Source organism: Bombina bombina, chromosome 5 (genome assembly GCF_027579735.1).
Source record: "Bombina bombina isolate aBomBom1 chromosome 5, aBomBom1.pri, whole genome shotgun sequence".
Taxonomy (NCBI): Eukaryota; Metazoa; Chordata; class Amphibia; order Anura; family Bombinatoridae; genus Bombina; species Bombina bombina.
Window position 1 is genome coordinate 876,594,774 of NC_069503.1, and position 25,328 is coordinate 876,620,101.

Genomic DNA, 25,328 nt, shown 5'->3' on the forward strand with positions numbered 1-25,328 from the left:
GCTCAGTGGTATCAAACATGTCAACCTTATTTGATATTATCCCCTTATCAAAAGGCATATGGAACATAATTGAGAGGGCGGATATTCCAGGGCTCCCTCACAATATAAACAGGCATTACTCTCTGAAATAGAGGGAGAACCCTCTAGTGAATCAGAATCCTCCATAGCTAAAGTACGATATGCGGAGGACTACGGAAAAAAACTAACTTTTTTTAAAATAAAAAAATTGCACCTTTATACCCCCAATGGCTGGGGAACTCACCACCTCCTAGGACCCAGACAGAACAGAGATAAAACTCCTCTCCGGTAGTAACTCGGTCAATGGAAGCCTCGACCATTCCAGTCACATGGTGCGCAATGCAGGACTGTCCCTGCTCTGAGAAAAAGTGCGCCAAGCTTTAAAGCTGTGCAACTTTCAAAGTGAAAGTGAAACCTGTATGTTCCATCTCAGCCTATGAGTTCAAAAACATCTTACACATAAAGCAGCATAAAATCAAATAAAGCAAATATGATTAAACCCAACTGTTCATAATCCCCCTCAGGAGATATTAACCCTTGATTCCATATAGATAAAAGGAGCCACACTGTGACCCTGTCTTCAAGTGTTTGCAATATGTGTAAAAATTGAAACAATTTTACCATAATCTATGCCGTGGAAAAGAAACACAGTCCTTCAAGTTTGACAGATTGTAGCAGCATTTCTGACATGGACTTGAGTGAACAAAAGCAGGCAGCGAAACTCGTCAACGGTGATTGCTTAGGAGCTGTTAATATGAGTCTAGATGTTTTCGCAGAAAGACTCTCCCTGCATCACCAGACTCTAACTTTCATCAATACTCTCACTGAGAGGCTGACAAGACTACTTAAAACTCCAGTCCCATCTCGAAGGGCAGATACCCTTCCTAAGGAACTACTCTGAAATCTTCTGACACTTCTCTGCCAACCTCCCGTGACGAAAAGGCAAAGAATGACTGGGGGATGAGGGAAGTGGGAGAGGTATTTAAGCCTTTGGCTGGGGTGTCTTTGCCTCCTCCTGGTGGCCATGTTCAATATTCCCCACAAGTAAGGAATGCAGCTGTGGACTCTCCCTGTATTAAGAAGGAAATATTGATATAATTTAAATATAAGTGTATATACATATGTTTAAGCACAAAGAGTTATTATGTACAATATTACTTACCTTTTTCATACAGTCCACGTAGTTATTGTATTTTAAAGTGCCTTTGTAAAATTCATCTGCCCTAATAGGGATATTAAATGCTACAAACTCGTCAAGAGCATTTTTTAGCTTATTAAGGTGTTCGTCCGTGAGATTGGTGAAAAAAGGAAGAATAAGAACTGCTTGACTCTGTATATTAAAAAAAAAAAAAATTTTACTATGGATAACAACATTCAATGACTATTAGGAAACAAAAAATAATTAAACATCTCTGAACGGTAAAATTATAATCGTTAATAAAAATTAAAGTTAAAAACATTTAAAATACAAAACACATTATGCTTTGCTGTGGAGCCCTCTCCTAACTGAAGAAAATAATACAGGATCTGGAGAAACTAGAGAGGTTATTTTTCACTAATAAGGGCTTGTTTCAATTGAGTCACAATTGGGTTTGTGCAAACTCGCAAATCGGAAAACATTTTGATTACCGACGATTTCCGAAGGAACATTTCCCACCATAACCGGGGTCCGGCTGCCAAATACAATTGTGTCCCATAGAAAATAATAGAAGCAGAACATTGAAAATTAAGATGTTTCCATTAAATATACAAACGGGTCAAATACATTACAGCATTCTCATCCAGTTAAGAGATAAAACGGGGGTATGAAATATAACAAAATGTATCTAGATCAATATCTTGGCTTGTTCACTAAAAAAATAATGTATAGTTTAAAAAAAAAAAAGACAACAAAAAAACCCCACAAGGCTCTATAATGGTTTAAATGGAGTGATAGCGAAAATGCTAAAAAACCTAAATGTATGCTTACCTGATAAATTTCTTTCTCTTGTGGTGTATCCAGTCCACGGGTTCATCCATTACTTGTGGGATATTCTCCTTCCCAACAGGAAGTTGCAAGAGGACACCCACAGCAGAGCTGTCTATATAGCTCCTCCCCTAACTGCCACCCCCAGTCATTCGACCGAAGACAAGCAAGAAAAAGGAGAAACTATAGGGTGCAGTGGTGACTGTAGTTTAAAAATAAAAAACACCTGCCTTAAAGTGACAGGGCGGGCCATGGACTGGATACACTACAAGAGAAAGAAATTTATCAGGTAAGCATACATTTTGTTTTCTCTTGTAAGGTGTATCCAGTCCACGGGTTCATCCATTACTTGTGGGATACCAATACCAAAGCTTTAGAGCACGGATGAAGGGAGGGACAAGACGGGCGCTTAAACGGAAGGCACCACTGCCTGTAAGACCTTTCTCCCAAAAATAGCCTCCGAGGAAGCAAAAGTATCAAATTTGTAGAATTTAGAAAAAGTATGAAGCGAAGACCAAGTCGCCGCCTTACAAATCTGTTCAACAGAGGCCTAGTTTTTGAAAGCCCATGTGGAAGCTACCGCTCTAGTGGAATGAGCTGTAATTATTTCAGGAGGCTGCTGGCCAGCAGTCTCAAAAGCTAAACGGATTATGCTTCTTAGCCAAAAAGAAAGAGAAGATGCCGAAGCCTTTTGGCCTCTCCTCTGTCCAGAGTAGACAACAAACAATGCAGATGTTTGACGAAAATCCTTAGTAGCTTGTAAATAAAACTTTAAAGCGCGAACCACGTCAAGATTGTGTAATAGACGTTCCTTCTTTGAAGAAGGATTAGGACAAAGTGACGGAACAACAATCTCCTGATTGATATTCTTATTAGATACCACCTTAGGAAGAAACCCAGGTTTGGTACGCAAAACTACCTTATCTGCATGGAAGATTAGATAAGGGGTATCACATTGTAAGGCAGATAAGTCTGAAACTCTTCAAGCCCAAGAGATAGCTACCAAAAACAGAACTTTCCAAGATAAAAGCTTGATATCTATGGAATGCAGAGGTTCAAACGGAACCCCTCGAAGAACTTTAAGAACTAAATTTAAACTCCATGGCGGAGCAACAGGTTTAAACACAGGCTTGATTCTAACTAAAGCCTGACAAAACGCCTGAACGTCTGGAACATCTGCCAGACGTTTGTGCAGAAGAATAGACAGAGCATAAATCTGTCCCTTTAAGGAACTAGCTGACAATCCCTTCTCCAATCCTTCTTGGAGAAAGGATAATATTCTGGGAATCCTGACCTTACTCCATGAGTAAACCTTGGATTCACACCAATGAAGATATCTGCACCATATCTTATGATAGATTTTCCTGGTGACAGGCTTTCGAGCCTGAATCAAGGTATCAATGACCGACTCGGAGAAACCACGTTTTGATAAAATCAATTGTTCAATCTCCAAGCAGTCAACCGCAGAGAAATTAGATTTGGATGTTTGAATGGACCTTGGAGTAGAAGGTCCTGCCTCAGCGGCAGAGTCCATGGTGGAAGGGATGACATGTCCACCAGATCTGCATACCAAGTCCTGCGTGGCCACGCAGGTGCTATCAAAATCACCAAAGCTTTCTCCTGCTTGATCTTGGCAATCAGACGAGGGAGGAGAGGAAATGGTGGGAATACATAAGCCAGGCTGAAGGACCAGGGCGCTGCTAGAGCATCTATCAGCGCTGCCTGGGTATCCCTTGACCTGGACCCGTAACAAGGAAGCTTGGCGTTCTGACGAGACACCATCAGATCCAGTTCTGGTTTGCCCCATAGTTGAATCAGCTGGGCAAATACCTCCGGATTGAGCTCCCACTCCCCCGGATTAAAAGTCTGCCGACTTAGAAAATCCGCCTCCCAGTTCTCTACTCCTGGGATATGTATAGCTGAGAGATGGCAAGAGTGAACCTCTGCCCATAGAATTATCTTTGAAACCTCCAACATTGCCAGGGGGCATCTTGTTCCCCCCTGATGGTTGATATAGGCTACAGTCGTGATATTGTCCGACTGAAATCTGATGAACCTGACCGCAGCTAGTTGAGGCCAAGCCTGAAGAGCATTGAATATCGCTCTCAGTTCCAGAATGTTTATCGGAAGGAGGGCTTCCTCCTGAGTCCATGAACACCGAGCCTTCAGGGAGTTCCAGACTGCGCCCCAGCCCAGAAGGCTGGCATCTGTCGTCACTATAGTCCACTCTGCCTACGCAGGGCCTATGAATACCCAAAAACTCCCCTCGCCCATCGGGCGAGTAAATCACAAAACTTACCAGCCCGCAAGAAACTTTAGTCGCCCGTGCATATCTGCATGTAGTGTGTATATATCTTATTTAAAAAGGCAATATAAATAGTGTTATTGTAGGCTCACATGCATTGCAGACAGAGGTCCCAATTTAAACGCTTTGCAAGCTGCTTACTACTTGGGACTTGAGCATTAATAAAAAGGCTTTAACTTTAGAAAATATTTTTCTATCCCCAGGTAGAAAAAAACAGGAATATTATCTTTGAAAAACTGTATGTACAGTCTTGACTTATTTTCCCCTAAGGGAAAAAAAAAGATATAATTGTGCTTTCTTTTTTTTATTTACTTCAGCATATGTGGGGTTACGATTGACTAAGTATATTTAATTCTGACACCCTTCAACCTATAAAGCTTTGAGTGGTACTGCATTTAGCTGGACAGTGACATAACGAGCATGTTAAAAATACTCCCCCCCCCCCCCCTTTCTGCCCGGCTGCTTTTCAACTACTAGCACGATTGTCAGTGCCGCGCTAGCAGATTTGACTGGGTGCATGGAGATGGTATGTTCTCTACGAATTGGTAAAGTCAGTTTTTGGAGCATCAGTAGCGTCCAGGAAAATTGTGCACTGCTCTATATTGTTATGGTAGGCAGCTTGCTCGTGTACATTGTGCTGAAATACTGCAGAGGACCCTGGAGTACTTCAGCATAATGTACGTGAGCAAGCTGCCTACCATAACTATATAGTCACTTTAACCCATATTTCGTTCATACACACACAGAGAAGAAACACTCACCGCTCTAGCAGGATGTCTTCCTGGGCAGACAACCTTAGGGGTGGGGAGTAGCAACTGACAAGGAAGAGACCAAGAGCCATGGAGATAAGGGCAGGTCTTTGAATGCATTTAACAGAAAGAACCTCCCCTTTCTTCCCTCCATTCCCGTGTGTGCGCATGTGTGGAAGGCAATTTGACATTTTTTTTATTACTTCTTATATCCCACTTAAAATGTCAGGTCGCCGTTCGGGCTGGTAACTTAAACATTTTACTTGCCCGCAAGAATTTTTACTCGCCATTGGCGACCAGACCGGTCTATTCATATGCCCTGCCTGCGGAAACTCATTCCCCTGGACAGATGGACCCGAGATAACCACCAGAGAAGAGAATCCCTGGTCTCTTGATCCAGATTTAGCAGAGGGGACAAATCTGTGTAATCCCCATTCCACTGATTGAGCATGCAAAGTTGCAGTGGTCTGAGATGTAGGCGGGCAAACGGAACTATGTCCATTGCCGCTACCATTAGGCCGATTACTTCCATACACTGAGCCACTGACGGCCGAGAAGTGGAATGAAGAGCACGGCAGGAAGTTAGAAGTTTTGATAACCTGACCTCTGTCAGAAAATTTTTAATTTCTACTGAATCTATCAATGTTCCTAGGATGGAAACTCTTGTGAGAGGGGAGAGAGAACTCTTTTCTTCGTTCACCTTCCACCTGTGAGACCTCAGAAAGGCCAGAACAATGTCTGTATGGGACTTGGCGATTTGAAAAGTCGACGCCTGTATCAGAATGTCGTCTAAGAAAGGAGCCACCGCTATGCCTCGTGGCCTTAGAACCACCAGAAGGGACCCTAGAACCTTCGTAAAGATTCTTGGTGCCGTGGCTAACCCGAAGGGAAGAGCCACAAACTGGTAATGCCTGTCTAAGAAGGCGAACCTGAGGAACTGATGATGATCTCTGTGAATCGGAATGTGGAGATAAGCATCCTTTAAGTCCACGGTAGTGGACCCTCCTGGATCATAGGGAGGATGGTTCGGATAGTCTCCATCTTGAAGGATGGGACCCTGAGAAATTTGTTTAGGATCTTGAGATCCAAGATTGGTCTGAAAGTTCCCTCTTTTTTGGGAACTATAAACAGATTTGAATAGAAGCCCTGCCCCTGTTCCTCCGCTTGGAACTGGGTGGATCACTCCCATAACCAGTAGGTCTTGAACGCAACGTAAGAATGCCTCTCTCTTTATCTGGTTTACAGATAATTGTGAGAGATGAAATCTCCCCGTTGGAGATGAAGCTTTGAAGTCCAGAAGATATCCCTGGGAAACAATCTCTAATGCCCAGGGATCCTGGACGTCTCTTGCCCAAGCCTGGGCGAAGAGAGAAAGTCTGCCCCCCACTAGATCCGGTCCCGGACCGGGGGATACTCCTTCATGCTGTCTTAGAGGCAGCCGCAGGTTTCTTGGCCTGCTTCCCCTTGTTCCAAGCCTGGTTAGGTCTCCAGACTAGTTTGGGTTGGGCTAAATTTCCCTCTTGTTTTGCATTAGAGAAAACTGAAGCTGCGCCACTCTTGAAGTTTCGAAAGGAACGAAAATTATTCTGTTTGGTCCTCAACTTATTGGACCTATCCTGAGGAAGGGCGTGACCTTTACCTCCAGAAATATTAGAAATGATCTCCTTCAGATCGGGCCCGAATAGGGTCTGTCCCTTGAAGGGGATGTTAAGAAGATTAGACTTAGAAGTAACGTCTGCTGACCAGGACTTAAGCCATAGCGCCCTACGTGCCAAAATGGCAAAACCTGAATTTTTAGCCGTTAGCTTGGCTAAATGAAAAATGGCATCAGAAATAAAGGAGTTAGCTATCTTAAGAGCTTTAATCCTGTCTAGAATATCGTCTACCTGTAGAGCCTCCTCAAGAGACTCAAACCAAAAGGCCGCTGCAGCAGTAACTGGGGCAATGCATGCAAGAGGCTGGAGAATAAAACCTTGATGTATAAAAATTTTCTTAAGGAGACCCTCCAATTTTTTATCCATAGGATCTAGGAAAGCACAACTGTCCTCGACGGGGATAGTTGTACGCTTAGCTAGGGTAGAGACTGCTCCCTCCACCTTATGAACCGTCTGCCACGAGTCCCGTATGGTGGCATCTATGGGAAACATCTTTTTGAAAGCAGGAGGGGGAGAGAACGGCACACCTGGTCTATCCCATTCCTTAGTAATAATTTCCGAAAACCTCTTAGGGACTGGAAAAACATCAGTGTAAACAGGCACTGCAAAGTATTTGTCCATTTTACACAATTTCTCTGGAACCACAATGGGGTCACAGTCATCCAGAGTCGCTAAAACCTCCCTAAGCAATAAGCAGAGGTGTTCAAGCTTAAATTTAAACGCTGTCATTTCAGAATCAGACTGAAGTAACGCCTTCCCTGAGTCTGAAATGTCACCCACAGATAGAAGCTCCCCTGCCTCGGCTTCTGAGTATTGTGAGGGTATATCGGACACAGGCAATAAAGCGTCAGAAAGCTCTGTATTAGTTCTAGCCCCAGAGCTGTCTCGCTTTCCTTGTAGCCCTGGCAGTTTGGAGAATACCTCTGTGAGGGTAGCATTCATAACTGCCGCCATGTCCTGTAAGGTAAAAGAATTAGACGCGCTAGATGTACTTGGCGTCACTTGAGCGGGAGTTATAGGTTCTGATACAAAGGGAGAGTTAGATGGCATAATCTCCCTCTTTTCAGTCAGAGAATCCCCTGGAGATAAATCTTTAAGTGCCATAATATGGTCTTTATAGTTTATAGAAATTTCAGTACATTTGGTACAAATTCTAAGAGGGGGTTCCACCATGGCTTCCAAACATATTGAACAAGGAGTTTCCTCTATGTCAGACATGTTTAACAGACTAGTAATGAGACAAGCAAGCTTGGAAAACACTTAAATAAAGGTGAAACAGCAATTAAACAAAAACGTTACTGTGCCTTTAAGAGAAAAAAACTAGCACTTAAACTGCAAAACAGTGTAAAAATGCAGTAAAGTCTTTGAAATTTTTACAGTGTGTGTAAGGGACTAAAGCAACATTGCACCCACTTGCAAATGGATGATTAACCCCTTAGGCCCCAAACCGGATTGAAAAACGTTAAAAAACTTTAAAAGTCAATTGAGCACCGTGCCACAGCTTTGCTGAGGCTCCTACCTGCCCTCAAATACGATTTTGTGCAGAAATAACCCCTTTGAAATGGTTCTCAGATGCCAGAGGCCTCCTCTAGTGAACCTGGATGTCTCAGTCTGAATTAAAACTGCGCAGTTAGAGAGCTAAAATAGGCCCCTCCCACCATGTACTGGATGTCAGAGGGGCCTTAAAAAAGTACTCCTAGGAGTATCTGACTAGCCATGTGGAAACTAGGCCCCAAATAAAGACTTATCTCCCTCAGAGAAAAAAACGTCCTATTTATGAAATCATGTAAACGTTTTGTCACTAAGTAATATGAATATTAACATGAGTATTACCCTGTTTTGTAAGCATGAACCCAGTCGCTGTTAAATCACTGCATCAGGCTTACCTCAAATACACAAGGCTCTGTCAGCATTTTCTAGAACTTATTCATCTCTCTAGAAAAAAAAAATACTGAACATACCTCAAAGCAGGTAATCTGCAGGCCGTTCCCCCAACTGAAGTTTTCCCATATTCATCAGTTATGTGTGAGAACAGCAATGGACCTTAGTTACAAACCGCTAAGATCATCAAACCTCCAGGCAGAATTCTTCTTCTAATTTCTGCCTGAGAGTAAAAACAGTACAACACCGGTACCGTTTAAAAATAACAAACTCTTGATTGAAGGTAAAACTACACTAAGTCACCACATATCTCTTGATACTTCCTTTCTTGTTGAGAGTTGCAAGAGAATGACTGGGGGTGGCAGTTAGGTGAGGAGCTATATAGACAGCTCTGCTGTGGGTGTCCTCTTGCAACTTCCTGTTGGGAAGGAGAATATCCCACAAGTAATGGATGAACCCATGGACTGGATACACCTTACAAGAGAAATTCTCTTTTACTTTTAGCACGTTTTCACTAAAATTTCCTGTTTGAGTGCAGGTGCAAAAATGAACTTTTATAATCTATGGTTGGGATTTGAATGTGTTACAATGCGATTTTCTAGAAATCCAAAAACGGTTGGAAGCATTAACGCTTACTTATACATATGCACTGCATAAAATATTCCAATGGAAATCTGGTATTAAAATGGAGCTGTAAACTACTTTTAACTGTAGGACGCTTCTGTAGCTTACCGTTCCATTTATAACAAACACAATGGAGAGGAGCCCAAAATATTTTATTACATGGTGACTTTAATCAATTAGGAATGGAGTAAAATTGCTAAAAAACAAAAAAAAAAAAAAAAAAAAAAAAAAATACTTACTTTCAAATTCAGTCCAAGTTTTTGATCCTTCAGAATGCTCATGTAAGTATTAAAAACCTCACCAAAAGCAGGATGACTTGCATCAAATGATACAGAAGAATCAACCTAAAAGTAAAAAAAAAAAATACTTAATACATCAGCATGTTGGTGCACAAAAGGAATTAGGGTACATTTGTTTAGGCTGTAAATCACTTGCGCCTAGATTTAGAGTTTGGCGTTAGCCGTCAAAACCAGCATTAGAGGCTCCTAACGCTGGTTTTGGGCTACCGCTGGTATTTAGAGTCAGTCAGGAAAGGTTCTAACGCTCACTTTCCAGCCGCGACTTTTCCATACTGCAGATCCCCCTACGCCATTTGCGTATCCTATCTTTTCAATGGGATCTTTCTAACACCGGTATTTAGAGTCGTGGCTGAAGTGAGCGTTAGAAATCTAACGACAAAACTCCAGCCGCAGCAAAAAGCCAGGAGTTAAGAGCTTTCTGGGCTAACGCCGGTTCATAAAGCTCTTAACTACTGTGCTCTAAAGTACACTAACACCCATAAACTACCTATGTACCCCTAAACCGAGGTCCCCCCACATCGCCGCCACTCTATTAAATTTTTTTAACCCCTAATCTGCCGACCGCACACCGCCGCAACCTACATTATCCCTATGTACTCCTAATCTGCTGCCCCTAACACCGCCGACCCCTACATAATATGTATTAACCCCTAATCTGCCACCCCAACGTCGCCGCTACCTTACCTACAATGATTAACCCCTAATCTGCCGACCGCACACCGCCGCCACCTACATTATCCAAAATCTTCAAAGAATGCAGCAGCACCACTTCTCATATAAAAAGTTCCTTTATTAAACACATAGTAGGAGCAGGTAAAATAGAACGACGTTTCGGGTGGTTATCCCTTAGTCATGTTCACATAATGTTTGTTAGACTTAATCACCTTTAAATAGCCATCAGTCAGGTGAGACCACACCTTTCACCTTAATTACTTAGATATACATTTTTCTTAGCCTCTATTGCCATCTAGTGGTCTAACCCATATCAAACATACAATTTTATTATACAAAAAAATATTTTTAAAAAAAGAGAACAATCACATTTGTTGAAGAGCAGATATAAAAAATGTCAAAATATAAAATTATAAAATTGAATGTCAGAAAAGGGATTGTATAAAGATAAAAATCTTTTACTTTACAGGAATACACTTAAATCAAGTTCCCTATTCATACCATTGGGGATTAAGCAATCTAATTTATTGATCCAAAATGCCTCACGTTTTTTGAGAAGCAGTTCTCTATTGCCGCCACGTCTAGGGCTCTGTATATGGTCTATTATTTGAAATCTTAGTTGTGCAATAGAGTGACCTTTACTCAAAAAATGGTGGGCAACTGGGGCCTTTAAATCTCCTGTCCTAATATTGGATTTATGCTGAATTATTCTATCTCTCACCCTCTGGGTCGTCTCTCCGATATAAATTAACCCACACGGACATTTAATTAGATATATAACAAAATTAGCATTACAATTGTAGTAGCCCTTTATTTTAAATTTCTGTCCCGTAAGGGGGTGGATGAATATATCAGATTTTATCATGTTATTGCAACTAGAGCAATTAAGACAAGGGAAACAGCCATTTCTCTCTGAGGTAATGTACCCCAATTTGGATTTCTTACTAGAACCCACGTCAGCCTTAACAATTTTGTCTTTTAAACTAGGAAGTCTAGTGTAGGCTGGCATAGGTGGTTGGCGGAATGCTAGTACCTCAGGATTACACTCACTCAAAACATGCCAGTGTTTCCTAATGATCCTTTGTATTTCTGAACTGCAAGAATTGAATTCAGACACAAATACCATCCTGTCAGGGTCCTTTCTCTTATTGGTATTTCCAGTATTAACCCTTTGGTCAGGTAGTTGTATCACCTTATCAATAGTCTCCTGAATCAAATCAGGGGGATAACCACGCTGCACAAATCTAATGCCCATCTCCTGTAGTCTCTGCAAAGCCAGGGCTTTGTCTTTCACTATTCGCTTTACTCTTAACATTTGACTGTAAGGCAAAGATTTCACCAAAGCAGGTGAATGGGCACTAGAGAAGTGTAGGAGGCTATTCTTATCAGTATCCTTTCTAAATATATCTGTTTTTAGAAGGGAACCATCTTTATAGATTTTAGTATCAAGGAAGTTAATAGATTCTTCACTCCAAGACATTGTAAATTTAATACATCCTGATGCCCTGTTCAATTCACTCACAAATTGTTGTAGGGATCCAACGTCACCCCACCAAATGCCAAATATATCATCTATGTAACGCCACCAGGTGGCGCCACATAGAATGAAGAGCTCATTTTCATATACAAATTTCTCCTCGAAAATATTCATAAAAATATTTGCATAGGTAGGGGCGACGTTGGACCCCATAGCAGTTCCTTGTTTTTGTAAGAAATAAGAATCCTCAAAAAGGAAATAATTACAGTGCAGAATAATTTCCATTAACTCTATAATAAATTGCTGTTGCATAGCAGTGAACCTATTACTTTTGCCAATAGCATACCTGATAGAATCTAACCCACTGCTATGTGGTATGGACGTGTAGAGGCTAACAATGTCCAAGCTATACAAGATGCATTTATCCATATTTCCTGGCAGACCCTCAATCTTAGATACAAAGTCATTAGTGTCTTTAATAAAAGACATAGCCTGAGCTACAAATGGTCTCAACAGTCTGTCAAGGTATATGGATATATTTGTAAAAATAGAGTAAGAACCCGCCACTATGGGACGTCCAGGGGGGGTCCCTAGATTCTTATGGACCTTTGGGAGAGTGTAAAGTACTGGTATAGTGTATTCCTCTTTAATAAGATAATTTTTGGTTTCATTATCAATAATTCCATTCTGGAATGCTCTCTGGATGCATCTTTTTATGTCTACTGCAATTTTAGATGTGGGGTCTGAGGTTAATAGCATATATACATCTGTGTTAGCTAATTGAGATTTAATTTCACCAATATAGTACCCCCTATCCAAAATAACTGTGGCTCCGCCCTTATCAGCTTGTTTGCAAATCAATTCTTTATTATTGCAAATTCCTTATCCCTATGTACCCCTAATCTGCTGCCCCTATCACTGCCGACCCCTATATTATATTTATTAACCCCTAATCCGCCACCCCAACGTCGCCGCTACCTTACCTACAATTATTAACCCCTAATCTGCCGACCGGACCTCACCGCTACTCTAATAAATGTATTAACCCCTAAAGCTAAGTGTAACCCTAACCCTAACACCCCCCTAAGTTAAATATAATTTAAATCTAACAATATAAATTAACTCTTATTAAATAAATTATTCCTATTTAAAGCTAAATACTTACCTGTAAAATAAATCCTAATATAGCTACAATATAAATTATAATTATATTGTAGCTATTTTAGGATTAATATTTATTTTACAGGCAACTTTGTATTTATTTTAACCAGGTACAATAGCTATTAAATAGTTAATAACTATTTAATAGCTACCTAGTTAAAATAATTACAAAATTACCTGTAAAATAAATCCTAACCCAAGTTACAAATACACCTAACACTACACTATCAATAAATTAATTAAATAAAATACCTACAATTATCTACAATTAAACCTAACACTACACTATCAATGAATTAATTAAATACAATACCTACAAATAAATACAATTAAATAAACTAACTAAAGTACAAAAATAAAAAAGAACTAAGTTACAACAAATAAAAAAATATTTACAAACATTAGAAAAATATTACAACAATTTTAAGCTAATTACACCTACTCTAATAAAATAACAAAGCCCCCCAAAATAAAAAAATGCCCTACCCTATTCTAAAATTAAAATAGAAAAGCTTTTTTACCTTACCAGCCCTTAAAAGGGCCTTTTGCGGGGCATGCCCCAAAGAATTCAGCTCTTTTGCCTGGAAAAAAACCCATAAAATACCACCCCCAACATTACAACCCACCACCCACATACCCCTAATCTAACCCAAACTCCCCTTAAATAAACCTAACACTAAGCCCCTGAAGATCTTCCTACCTTATCTTCACCACGCTGGGTATCACCGATCTGTCCAGGCTCCGATGTCTTGATCCAAGCCCAAGCGGGGGTTGAAGACGTCCATCCTCCGGCTGAAGTCTTGATCCAAGCGGCGGCTGAAGAAGTCCATCATCGGGCAGAAGTCTTCATCCTATCCGGGCAGAAGAGGACATCCGGACCGGCAAACATCTTCATCCAAGCGGCATCTTCTATCTTCTTCCATCCGACGACGAGCGGCTCCATCTTCAAGACCTCCGGCGCGGATCCATCCTCTTCTTCCGACGACTAGACGACGAATGAAGGTTCCTTTAAGGGACGTCTTCCAAGATGGCGTCCCTCGAATTCCGATTGGCTAATAGGATTCTATCAGCCAATCGGAATTAAGGTAGGAAAATTCTGATTGGCTGATGGAATCAGCCAATCAGATTCAAGTTCAATCCGATTGGCTGATCCAATCAGCCAATCAGATTGAGCTCGCATTCTATTGGCTGTTCCGATCAGCCAATAGAATGCAAGCTCAATCTGATTGGCTGATCCAATCAGCCAATCGGATTGAACTTGAATCTGATTGGCTGATTCAATCAGCCAATCAGATTTTTTCTACCTTAATTCCGATTGGCTGATAGAATACTATCAGCCAATCGGAATTCGAGGGACGCCATCTTGGATGACGTCCCTTAAAGGAACCTTCATTCGTCGTCTAGTCGTCGGAAGAAGAGGATGGATCCGCCCGGGGGTCTTGAAGATGGAGCCGCTCGTCGTCGGATGGAAGAAGATAGAAGATGCCGCTTGGATGAAGATGTTTGCCGGTCCGGATGTCCTCTTCTGCCCGGATAGGATGAAGACTTCTGCCCGATGATGAACTTCTTCAGCCGCCGCTTGGATCAAGACTTCAGCCGGAGGATGGACGTCTTCAGCCCCCGCTTGGGCTTGGATCAAGACTTCAGCCGGAGGATGGACGTCTTCAGCCCCCGCTTGGGCTTGGATTAAGACATCGGAGCCTGGACGGATCGGTGATACCCGGCGTGGTGAAGATAAGGTAGGAAGATCTTCAGGGGCTTAGTGTTAGGTTTATTTAAGGGGGGTTTGGGTTAGAGTAGGGGTATGTGGGTGGTGGGTTGTAATGTTGGGGGGGTATAGTATGTTTTTTTTTCCAGGCAAAAGAGCTGAATTCTTTGGGGCATGCCCCGCAAAAGGCCCTTTTCAGGGCTGGTAAGGTAAAAGAGCTTTTCTATTTTAATTTTAGAATAGGGTAGGGCATTTTTTTATTTTGGGGGGCTTTGTTATTTTATTAGGGGTCTTAGAGTAGGTGTAATTAGCTTAAAATTGTTGTAATATTTTTCTAATATTTGTAAATATTTTTTATTTTTTCTAACTTAGTTCTTTTTTATTTTTTGTACTTTAGTTAGTTTATTTAATTGTACAGGTAGCCCTCAGTTTATGCCGGGGTTAGGTTCCAGAAGGAATGGTTGTAAATCTAAACCGTTGTAAATTGAACCCAGTTTATAATGTAAGTCAGTGGGAAGTGAGGGAGATAGGTTCTAGGCCCCTCTCAAAATTGTCATAAGTAACACCTAATACATTATTTTTAAAGCTTTGAAATGAAGACTTTAAATGCTAAACAGCATTATAAACCTAATAAAATAATCACACAACACAGACTTCACTTGCATTTTTCAGCAAACAGTTATTTCTATGCATTCCAATCTGGACTGATTTATAGACAGGAAGATCTTGTTCCTTTGAAATCTGCTCAATAGCTCAGGTCTGGTTAAACTGATTAATTTCAGTTTGCTTGGCTTGGCTGCAACACAAGCGGACAGCTCCACCTACTGGCTATTTTAATAAATGCTCTGCTTCTCAATGCTTTTCAATAGCAGTCACATGACTGGAAAAAAAGGTTGTTATTCTGAAACAGTGTAAATTGAACCGGTGTAAAACGAGGGCCACCTGTATTTATTTGTAGGTATTGTATTTAATTAATTTATTGATAGTGTAGTGTTAGGTTTAATTGTAACTTAGGTTAGGATTTATTTTACAGGTAATTTTGTAATTATTTTAACTAGATAAATATTAAATAGTTATTAACTATTTAATAGCTATTGTACCTGGTTAAAATAAATACAAAGTTGCCTGTAAAATAAATATTAATCCTAAAATAGCTACAATATAATCATAATTTATATTGTAGCTATATTAGGATTTATTTTACAGGTAAGTATTTAGCTTTAAATAGGATTAATTTATTTAATAACAGTTAATTTATTTTGTTAGATTTAAATTATATTTAACTTAGGGGAGTGTTAGTGTTAGAGTTAGACTTAGCTTTAGGGGTTAATACATTTATTAGAATAGCGGTGAGGTCCGGTCGGCAGATTAGGGGTTAATAATTGTAGGTAGGTGGAGGAGACGTTGGGGGCGGCAGATTAGGGGTTAATAAATATAATATAGGGGTCTGCAGTGTTTAATAAATATAATATAGGGGTCTGCGGTGTTAGGGGCAGCAGATTAGGGGTACATAGGGATAACGTAGGTGTCAGCGATAGCGGGGTCAGCAGATTAGGGGTTAATAAGTGTAAGGTTAGGGGTTTTTAGACTCGGGGTACATGTTAGGGTGTTAGGTGCAGACATAGGAAGTGTTTTCCCATAGGAAACAATGGGGCTGCGTTAGGAGCTGAACGCTGCTTTTTTGCAGGTGTTAGGTTTTTTTTCAGCTCAAACTGCCCCATTGTTTCCTATGGGGGAATCGTGCACGAGCACGTTTTTGAAGCTGGACGCGTCCGTAAGCACCGCTGGTATTGAGAGTTGCAGTGGCGGTAAATTATGCTCTACGCTCCCTTTTTGAAGCCTAACGCAGCCCTTCTGTGAACTCTAAATACCAGCGGTATTTAAAAGGTGCGGGGAAAAAAAAGCCAGCGTTAGCTACGCGGGTCGTTACCGACAAAACTCTAAATCTAGCCGTATGTTAGCAAAACAATTCCACTCCCTGGTGAATTAATTCTACGTTCCACTCAGTGAGCGCTATTATAAAATGCACACATCCTATTTGACTATACAAGCCCTTTTTGCCTGCTCTCGAAGTACAAACGCGCACAGTGATCTCTAAACTGGGAAAAATGGTGGTGCATTAAAGGGACAGTGTACTGTAAAATAGTTTTTCCCTTAATGTGTTTACAATTGCTTTTTTTACCAACTGCAGAGTAAAAAATGTATGAAAATTAGCTTTTTAAGGTTTATTTCTGTATATTAAAGCTCGGATTTTGTGTTTTGAAGCCACAGCCTAATAAAATAGGTTGAGCTTGTAGGTATAATCAGATCTCATTACTGTATCACATTGTGCACATATACCTGCTTCTTTATCTTATATCTGTCCTTAAAACAATCACCAATACTTTGAGAGAACAATGGAAAATCAACATTTTATTACCTTATCTATGCTTTATCACACTGGGAGTGTAATTTCTTCTGCTGGCTGTGTTTACAAAGCTTATCTATAGCTGGTACGCGCGGCCACAAACTTTCAGAATAGGTGGGGATACCACATGCTAAATTAACAATTTCAAATGCCAATATAAGGGTAAAGGAGCTACTTGTAAACAATTTAATACACTCCAGCAGGTAAAGTGGATCATTGGGAACAAATTAAAGGGGAGAAAATTTTTGAGTAAACTGTCCCTTTAAGGCATAAGCATGAATAATACTGGTTCATAATAACATACCAAAACTACAGAAGCCTAACATATCCCTTAAAGGGTCTCCTGCTGGAACAACATAAAGTCATAGGGTAGAAGAAAAGGAAATTTATGCTTACCTGATAAATTGATTTCTTCTACGATACGACGAGTCCACGGATTTCATCCTTACTTGTGGGATATTATCCTCCTGCTAACAGGAAGTGGCAAAGAACACCACAGCAGAGCTGTATATATAGCTCCTCCCTTCCCCTCCACCTCCAGTCATTCGACCGAAGGTTATAGGAAGAGAAAGGAAAAGCTAAAAGGTGCAGAGGTGACTGAAGTTGTAAATAATAAAAAACATAATCTGTCTTAAATTGACAGGGAGGGCCGTGGACTCGTTGTATCGTAGAAGAAATCAATTTATCAGGTAAGCATAAATTTCCTTTTCTTCTACAAGATATGACGAGTCCACGGATTTCATCCTTACTTGTGGGATACAATACCAAAGCAACAGGACAGGGATGATAGGGAGGGACAAGACAGAGACCTAAACGTAAGGCACCACTGCTTGAAGAACTTTTCTCCCAAAAACCGCCTTAGAAGAAGCAAAAGTATCAAATTTGTAAAAAGTATGAAGGGACGACCAAGTCGCAGCCTTACAAATCTGTTCAACAGATGCATCGTTTTTAAAAGCCCATGTGGAAGCCACAGCCCTAGTAGAATGAGCCATAATTCTTTCAGGAGGCTGCTGTCCAGCAGTCTCATATGCCAGGCGAATGATACTTCTCAGCCAAAAAGAAAGAGAGGTTGCCGTAGCTTTCTGACCCTTACGCTTTCCAGAATAAACAATGAACAATGAAGATGATTGACGGAAATCCTTAGTTGCCTGTAAGTAAAACTTTAAGGCACAGACCACGTCCAAATTATGTAACAGACGCTCCTTCTTGGAAGAAGGATTAGGACACAATGAAGGAACAATAATTTCCTGATTAATATTCTTATTCAAAACAACCTTAGGAAGAAAACCAAGTTTGGTACGTAAAACCACCTTATCAGAATGAAATATGAGATAAGGCGAATCACACCAACGCTGAAAGCTCAGAAACTCGTCGAGCAGAAGAAATAGCAACCAAAAACAGAACTTTCCAAGATAATAATTTGATATCTATGGAATGTAAAGGTTCAAACGTAACCCCTTGAAGAACTCGAAGAACTACATTCAAACTCCTGGGAGGAGTAATTGGTCTAAATACAGGCTTAATTCTGGTTAGAGCCTGACAAAAAGACTGAACATCTGGCACATCTGCCAAACATGTGTGAAATAAAATTGACAATGCTGAAATTTGTCCCTTTAAGGAACTAGCTGATAAGCCTTTCTCCAATCCTTCATGGAGAAAAGACAGAATCCTAGGAATCCTAACGTTACTCCATGAGTAGCCCTTGGATTCACACCAATAAAGATATGTATGCCATATCTTATGATAGATCTTTCTAGTAACAGGCTTTCTATCCTGTATCAAAGTACTGATAACAGAATAAGAGAATCCTCGCTTTGATAAAATCAAGCGTTCAATCTCCACGCAGTCAGCTGCAGAGAAGTTAGATTTGGATGTTGAAAAAGACCTTGAACAGGGACAAAACTACAGTGGGTGCAGAGGTCGCAATTGCAACTGGGCCCCCAAGGGTGGGGGCCCAGCTTTAAAAAAATATATATATTTTTTTTTACAATAAAAAACTTTGAACTGCCACTGATATCATGTGAGTGTGACATGATGCTTCACTAGTGTCTCTGACTACAGGGGTTAGTGCTTCTGTTTTACCCATTGGTGTTTATGTGTGTATGTATGTGACTGTGTGTGTATTTATGCATGCATGTATGTGTGTGTGAATGTTTGTGGAACCAGCAAATTACAGACCTTGTTACTACAGCATGGGGGGGCGGGGGGTAAACAGTGTCACTATACAATACCACTATATACAGTACGGGGGGGGGGGCTGGACCATGTCACAGACTTCTGTGGTCACTTTATAAAGTATTGGGGCGGGTAGGGTCAGGCCAGCCATCTCACTGGCTGATTACAGACTGTGTCACTGACTCACTATATACAGTACTGGTGTGTTAAACAGTGTCACTATATACAGTAATAGGGGGTCAGACCATCTAACAGACTGTGGGCACAGGGTACCTCCTTTTGCAGACATGTAATCTGATTCACATTTTTTTTTCTGTGTTAAATGTAAAAAAAAAAAAAAAAAAAAAAAAAGATACCTATGAAATTCACTTTTTTTTTGTTCCCCCCTGATGATTGATATAGCACATTGAATATTGCTCTCAGTTCCAGAATATTGATTGGAAGTAAAGATTCCACCTGAGTCCAAACACCCTGAGCCTGCAGGGAATTCCAGACTGCACCTCAGCCCAGAAGGCTGGCGTTCGTTGTCACTATCACCCACGCGGGTCTGCGGAAGCAAGTCCCCTGGGACAGATGACCAGCGACAATCACCAAAGAAGAGAGTCTCTGGTTGTTTGATCTAGATTTATCTGAGGAGATAAATCTGCATAATCCCCATTCCACTGTCCGAGCATGCAAAGCTGCAGCGGTCTGAGATGAAAGCGAGCAAACGGAACTATGTCCATTGCTGCTACCATTAATCCGATTACCTCCATACACTGTGCCACTGATAGCCGAGGAATGGAGTGCTCGGCAAGTATTTAGGATCTTTGATTTTCTGACCACTGTCAGAAATATTTTCATGGCTACCGAGTCTATCAGAGTTCCCAAGAACGGAACCCTTGTCTGAGGGACAAGTTAACTTTTCTATATGTTCACCTTCCAGCCGTGAGTTCTCAGAAAAGACAGCACTGTGTCTGTGTGAGATTTTGTCAGATGATATGTTGACGCCAGGATCAGAATATCGTCCAGATAAGGCGCCACCACTATGCCTCGCGGTCTGAGAACCACCAAAAGAGACCCTAGAACCTTTGTGAAGATTCTGGGTGCTGTGTCCAAGAAGGCAAACCTTAGAAACTGATGATGATCCTTGTGGATAGGAATATGAAGGTAAGCATCCTTCAAGTCCACGGTAGTCATATATTGACCCTCCTGGATCATTGGTAAAATTGTTTGTATTGTCTCCATCTTGAATGATGGAACTCTTAGAAATTTGTTTAGACACTTGAGGTCTAAGATGGGTCTGAATGTTCCCTCTTTTTTGGGAACCACAAATAGGTTAGAGTAAAATCCCTGCTCCTGTTCCAACTTTGGAACTGGACAAATTATTCCCATGGTAAAAAGATCTTTTACACAGTGTAAGAACGCCTCTCTTTTTATCTGGTTTGCAGATAATTTTGAAAGATGAAATCTCCCTCTTGGGAGAAAGTCCTTGAATTCCAAATGATAACCGTGGGTCACTATTTCTAGTGCCCAGGGGTCCTGAACATCTCTTGCCCAAGCCTGAGCAATGAAAGAGAGTCTGCCCCCTACTAGATCCGGTCCCGGATCGGGGGCCGCCCCTTCATGCTGTCTTAGGAGCAGCAGCGGGCTTCTTGGATTGTTTACCTTTATTCCAGTTCTGATTGGGTCTCCAGACTGACTTAGATTGGGTAAAATTCCCTTCCCGTTTTGTGGAAGAGGAGGAAGCGGGGGGTCCTCCTTTAAAGTTCCGAAAGGAACGAAAATTATTTTGTTTACCCCTAATCTTAACATACTTATCCTGAGGTAGGGCATGGCCTTTACCTCCTGTAATGTCAGAAATGATTTCATTTAATTCAGGCCAGGGTCTTACCTTTAAAAGGAATAGCTAAATGTTTCGTTTTTGACGAGATATCAGCAGACCAAGATTTGAGCAACAATGCTCTACGTGCTAGGATAGAACCTGCATTCTTTGCCGCTAATTTAGCAATTTGAAAAGCGACATCAGTAATAAAAGAATTAGCTAGCTTGAGAGTCTTAATTCTATCTAAGATGTCATCTAATGGAGTCTCAACCTTAAGAGACTCTTCTAGAGCCTCAAACCAAAAAGCTGCAGCAGTTGTTACTGGAACAATGCAAGCCGTAGGTTGCAAAAGAAACCCCTGATTAACAAATAATTTCTTTAGTAGAACTTCTAATTTCTTATCCATAGGGTCTTTGAAAGCACAACTGTCCTCAATGGGTATAGTTGTACGCTTAGCTAGGGTAGATATAGCTCCCTCTACCATAGGGACCGTTTGCCACGAGTCCCGAATGGTGTCTGATATGGGAAACATTTTCTTAAAATTAGGAGGGGGAGAAAACGGTATACCTGGTCTATCCCATTCCTTTCTTATAATTTCCGAAATTCTCTTAGGAACCGGAAAAACATCAGTGTAAGTAGGTACTTCTAGATATTTATTCATTTTACACAATTTCTCTGGTGGAATTACAATAGGGTCACAATCATCCAGAGTCGCTAAAACCTCCCTAAGTAGCATGCAGAGGTGTTCAAGCTTAAATTTAAAGGACATAGCGTCCGAATCTGAGGTAAAACATTCCCTGAATCTGAAATTTCACCCTCAGACAGCAATTCCCTGACCCCCAACTCAGAACACTGAGGGTACATCGGAAATAGCTAATAAAGCATCAAAGGATTCAGTATTTACATTAATACCTGACCTACTGCGTTTACCCTGCAACACTGGTAGTTTAGATAATACCTCTGTAAGTGTAGTTGACATAACTGCAGCCATTTCCTGCAGAGTAAAAGAATTACACACACTAGAAGTACTTGGCGTTGCTTGTGTGGGCGTTAAAGGTTGTGATACTTGGGAAGAATTGGATGGCATATCCTGATTCTCTTCAGACTGAGAATCATCCTTAGGCACACTTTCTTGACCTAATATATGGTCTTTACAATGTAAGGCTCTTTCAGTACAGGAGTTACACAATGTTAGAGGTGGTTGCACAATATCTTCTAAACACATAGAACAATGAGATTCAGATTCCTCAATGTCAGACATGTTGAACAGACTAATAATAACTACAAAAGTCGTTTAAACACTTCTTTATTGCTTAAAATAAACTTTTGAGAAAATGTGTACTGCGCCTTTAAGAAAAGAAAAAGTGAACAATTTTTCCAAAATGCTTAAATAACGTTAAATAATTCTAAATTTAAAATACATTAAAATAGTTGGTTCACCCAAAAATTACTGCATCCAGAAGTAAGGCCAGAAATAAGGCTCTTAAAGTACTTTAAAACAACAATTTGTCATTTACAGTCAAAAAATACCCTCTGCACCCCGCCACAGCTCTTCTGTCGCGCCTACCTGCCCCCAGGGTACTTCGAAATAACTTTCCAACACTCCAGAACAGCTTGCTACAGCCAGGAGCTACTGCTTGCTGCTGCCTAGCCTGAAGGAAGTGCGCATCTGAGCGCGCAAAAATAAGCCCCGCCCCTTAAGGTCAATGCTGGAGTAGGCCCAAACACAAACCCATGGGAAAGCGGTTTTACACCTAAGTGATGCAACACAATATAACCCCTCAAATACACCATCAAACATATGGATGTTAATGCCAAAAAATAAAAACGTTATACATCGTTTTTCTTAGTCTCTCCCATGTCACATAATGCCCATATAAAGTCAACCATTATAATAAAATCTAGGGACTCCAGTAATACCCCTCTTGAAAATTAGGATTACTGCTTACCCCATTCCCATACAGGGAAAAAACTGCCAGCCAGTTCTGATATACCAAGTCTCCTCAGAATAAAAAGGCTGCACATACCTTAATGCTGCTTGTAGCATGAAACCGGTCTCCACCCTGAAGATGTCTCATGGTTACCTTCAGAAATCTTGTGGGAACCAGCGTGGATCTTAGTTACAACTGCTAATATCATCAACCTCAGGGCAGAAATCTTCTTTCATATCCCCCTGAAGAAAATAGTACTCACCGGTAACATTTAAAATAGAAAACTTCTTGATTGAAGAAACTAAAACTAACAACTCACTTTACCATGTCTCCCTAGTATAACACAGGCAAAGAGAATGACTGGGGGTGGAGGGGAAGGGAGGAGCTATATATACAGCTCTGCTGTGGTGCTCTTTGCCACTTCCTGTTAGCAGGAGGATAATATCCCACAAGGATGAAATCCGTGGACTCGTATCATGTAGAAGAAAGGGGAGAACCTTAGCCTTGCCAATCATATATTAGACAGAACTAAGGGAACCATTATCTAAAAGTTGCTTGATAGGACATAAAAAATGTTGCCGCCCTCAGGGAATTCTGTCCTTGTAAGTTGTGAGATGCCTGCCGTAAAATGTAATGGAATTTGCGGGAGACAAAGTTGGCAGGGGGGACATTTTAAAAATTAACTGCATTCACTACAAATTAGAATATCCTGTTTTCTTCAAAAAGCCTTTTGCAATTGAATTTGTTTTTTGTAATAGGGTAATAATACTTTTGCATATTTTGACACCTTTCAGTTTGCAAGATGAAAAATACAGTAGATCTGCATGGGGAAAATGTTTAAATAATATACCAGGCATGGAAGAGATCTTTTAAATATAACCATGGAACGTCCCTATTTAGCCCACTAGGGGCAATATTACTAATGGAGAGCTATTTAGTGCTCTCGCTCGTGCACGTGTCGGTTTGCACTTGTATTATGAGTTCAAAGTAAAAAGATAGTGCACAAAACCTGAAGTGGAACTTCAAATATTGTGTCCATGTTAACACAAATATTTATATATACAGTAGTGCTCATAAGTTTACATAACCTGGCAGAATTTATGATTTCTTGGCCATTTTTCAGAGAATATGAATGATAACAAAAAAAAATTCTTTCACTCATGGTTAGTGTTTGGCTGAAGCAATTTATTATCAATCAACTGTGTTTACTCTTTTTAAATCATAATGACAACAGAAACTACCCAAATGACCCTGATCAAAAGTTTACATACCCTGGTGATTTTGGCCTGATAACTTGCACACAAGTTGACACAAAGGGGTTTAAATGGTTATTAAAGGTAACCATCCTCACCTGTAATCTGTTTGCTTGTAATTAGTGTGTGTATAAAAAGTCAATGAGTTTCTGGACTCCTGACAGACCCTTGCATCTTTCATCCAGTGCTGCACTGGCGTTTCTGGATTCTGAGTCATGGGGAAAGAAAAATAATTGTCAAAGGATCTGTGGGAAAAAGGTAGTTGAACTGTATAAAACAGGAAAGGGATATAAAAAGATATCCAAAGAATTGAGAATGCAAATCAGCAATGTTCAAACTCTAATCAAGAAGTGGAAAATGAGGCGTTCTGTTTGATAACATACTGCATTCATCTTGCCATCAATTCTGACCAAATTTCCTGTGCCTTTGTAGCTTACACATCCCCAAAACATCAGCGATCCACCTCTGTGTTTCACAGTAGGGATGGTGTACCTTTCTTCATAGGCCTTGTTGACTCCTCTCCAAATGTAGCGTTTATGGTTGTGGCCAAAAAGCTCAATTTTGGTCTCATAACTCCAAATGACTTTGTGCCAGAAGGTTTGAGGCTTGTCTCTGTGCTGTTTGGAGTATTGTAGGTGGTATACTTTGTAGCAATTGCGTAACAATGGCTTTCTTCTGGCAACTCGACCATGCAGCCTATCTTTCTTCAAGTGCCTCCTCCTTATTGTGCAACTTGAAACAGCCACACCACATGTCCTGTATTTCACCTGAAGATATTTGTGGGTTTTTCTTTGCATCCCGAACAATTTTCCTGGAAGTTGTGGTTGAAATTTTAGTTGGTCTACCTGACCGTGGTTTGGTTTCAACAGAACCCCTCGTTTTCCACTTCTTTATTAGAGTTTGAACACTGCTGATTTGCATTCTCAATTCCTTGGATATCTTTTTATATCCCTTTCCTGTTTTATACAGTTCAACTACCTTTTCCCACAGATCCTTTGACAATTATTTTGCTTTCCCCATGACTCAGGATCCAGAAACGTCAGTGCAGCACTAAATGAAAGATGCAAGGGTCTGTCAGGAGTCCAGAAACTCATTGACCTTTTATACACACACACTAATTACAAGAAAACAGATCACAGGTGAGGATGGTTACCTTTAATAGCCATTCAAACCCCTTTGTGTCAACTTGTGTGCATGTTATCCGGCCAAAATCACCAGGGTATGTAACACTAACCATGAGTGA

The 25,328-nt window shown here is 40.6% G+C and overlaps 1 protein-coding gene across 1 annotated transcript in view; it reads right to left on the minus strand.

Moving 5' to 3' along the window:
- PRKDC (protein kinase, DNA-activated, catalytic subunit) overlaps positions 1-25,328 on the minus strand; it is a 2,064,551-nt gene that overhangs the window by 957,095 nt on the left and 1,082,128 nt on the right. The window contains 2 exon segments of the mRNA XM_053715028.1: positions 1,181-1,348; positions 9,438-9,542. Coding sequence (XP_053571003.1) covers positions 1,181-1,348; positions 9,438-9,542 — 273 coding nt within the window.